Genomic DNA, 1,385 nt, shown 5'->3' on the forward strand with positions numbered 1-1,385 from the left:
GTCTGCTGCTGCCTCACGCCTGATAATCTGCTCCCCTTTTGGACCTTCTATAACCATAGGCCCAGGAAGGATTTGAACCTCCAGGACTGAGGCAGGGTGAAGCCCAGTGCGGGCACACTGCTCATGTAAGGTCTAAGCTGTGAGAAAGCTCTTCAAAACATTTGGAATGAAAACCCCTTACATTACGTGTTTCCAATTCTTGCTCAAGGGAAACCGATAACTATTAGTACTATCACTTTTCCATTGGTCTCTCTGTCTATTTGTCTGTCTGGTGTAGTATATTGCTGCTTATGGTTAAGATATGCTTTCTATGAATAAATGCATAGTCAGTAGCAGTTAAGGGATGTTTAAAGAGATGGCCTGTGTATGTTAATGTCATGTAAAGGGATGTTTGGAGATGGCCTGTGTATGTTAATATGTCATGTTAATATTTCCATGTTAAGGGCTGTTTAAAGGGATGGCCTGTGTATCTTAATATGTCATGTAAAGGCCTGTTTAAAGGGATGGCCTGTGTTTGTTAATATGTCATTTTAAGGGGTGTTTAAATAGAAGGCCTGTGTATATAAATCTGTCATTTTAAGGGGTGTATGGATATGACCTGTGTATGTTACTATGTCATGTTGAGGGGTGTTTGGAGATGACCTGTGTATGTTAATATGTCATGTTTATGTGACTATGTTAAGGGGTGTCGGAGGCACACCAGCGCCACCATGGGGCGTAAAGAGATCTCCTGCAGCTGGAAGAAGAGCACCAACAACATCAAGGAGGTGTTTGACTTCAAGGGCAAAATGGGAGCGTAAGTCCTGCACTGTGGTGGAATGGCTGGGATTGATCCAGGAGTAATGCTATTGTGCTGGTCTTCTTGCCTCCTTTAGAGGTTGTACTGTAGGAATTATGGTGTGTTCGAGATGCAGCATACACCACCCGCACGAGTTGAAAAGTGGGAAATCTCCCAGCTTTCTTGCGGCATTTCATCGAGGCACGCCACCTTTTGGTCGCTCCCACTCGGGATTCTGAGAGTCAACCGAGTTCACTGAGGTTAACCGTACAACTCGACAAACAAAGATGGCTGCGCCCATATTGAGATATATTTTCTTTGTATTTGTACCAAGTTGGTCGTTTTAATGTCGATTTCAAATGCTCTTACACACTTGATTACATTGCTGCTTTAATACGGTCATCAATTTATGCATTTCACGTTCTTTCTGTGTGTGCAATACAATGAAACGTTTTGTTGTTTGTTTTCGAGCTGGTATGCTAAAGAGGCTAATGTAGCTAACAATAATAATGAATAGCCAATGACTGTTCTTCCCCAACTCGTCATGTAGCGATGCCAACAATGACAAACGGGAACGCTATAAGTGCTACAAGCCAGGAAATTACGT

The 1,385-nt window shown here is 42.7% G+C and overlaps 1 protein-coding gene across 1 annotated transcript in view; it reads left to right on the forward strand.

Annotated features, from left to right (window-relative positions):
• Positions 1 to 710: 710 nt before the first annotated feature.
• The window catches only part of LOC307083588 (calcium/calmodulin-dependent protein kinase type 1D-like), a gene marked incomplete at both ends in the record, with an annotated part of 9,299 nt that continues 8,624 nt past the window's right edge, over positions 711 to 1,385 (forward strand). The window contains one exon of the mRNA XM_079747520.1: positions 711 to 796. Within this exon, the coding sequence (XP_079603646.1) occupies positions 711 to 796 (86 nt within the window). The remainder of the gene's footprint in view (positions 797 to 1,385) is intronic.

Source organism: Pollachius pollachius (assembly GCF_949987615.1).
Source record: "Pollachius pollachius genome assembly, chromosome: 12".
Classification (NCBI taxonomy): Eukaryota; Metazoa; Chordata; class Actinopteri; order Gadiformes; family Gadidae; genus Pollachius; species Pollachius pollachius.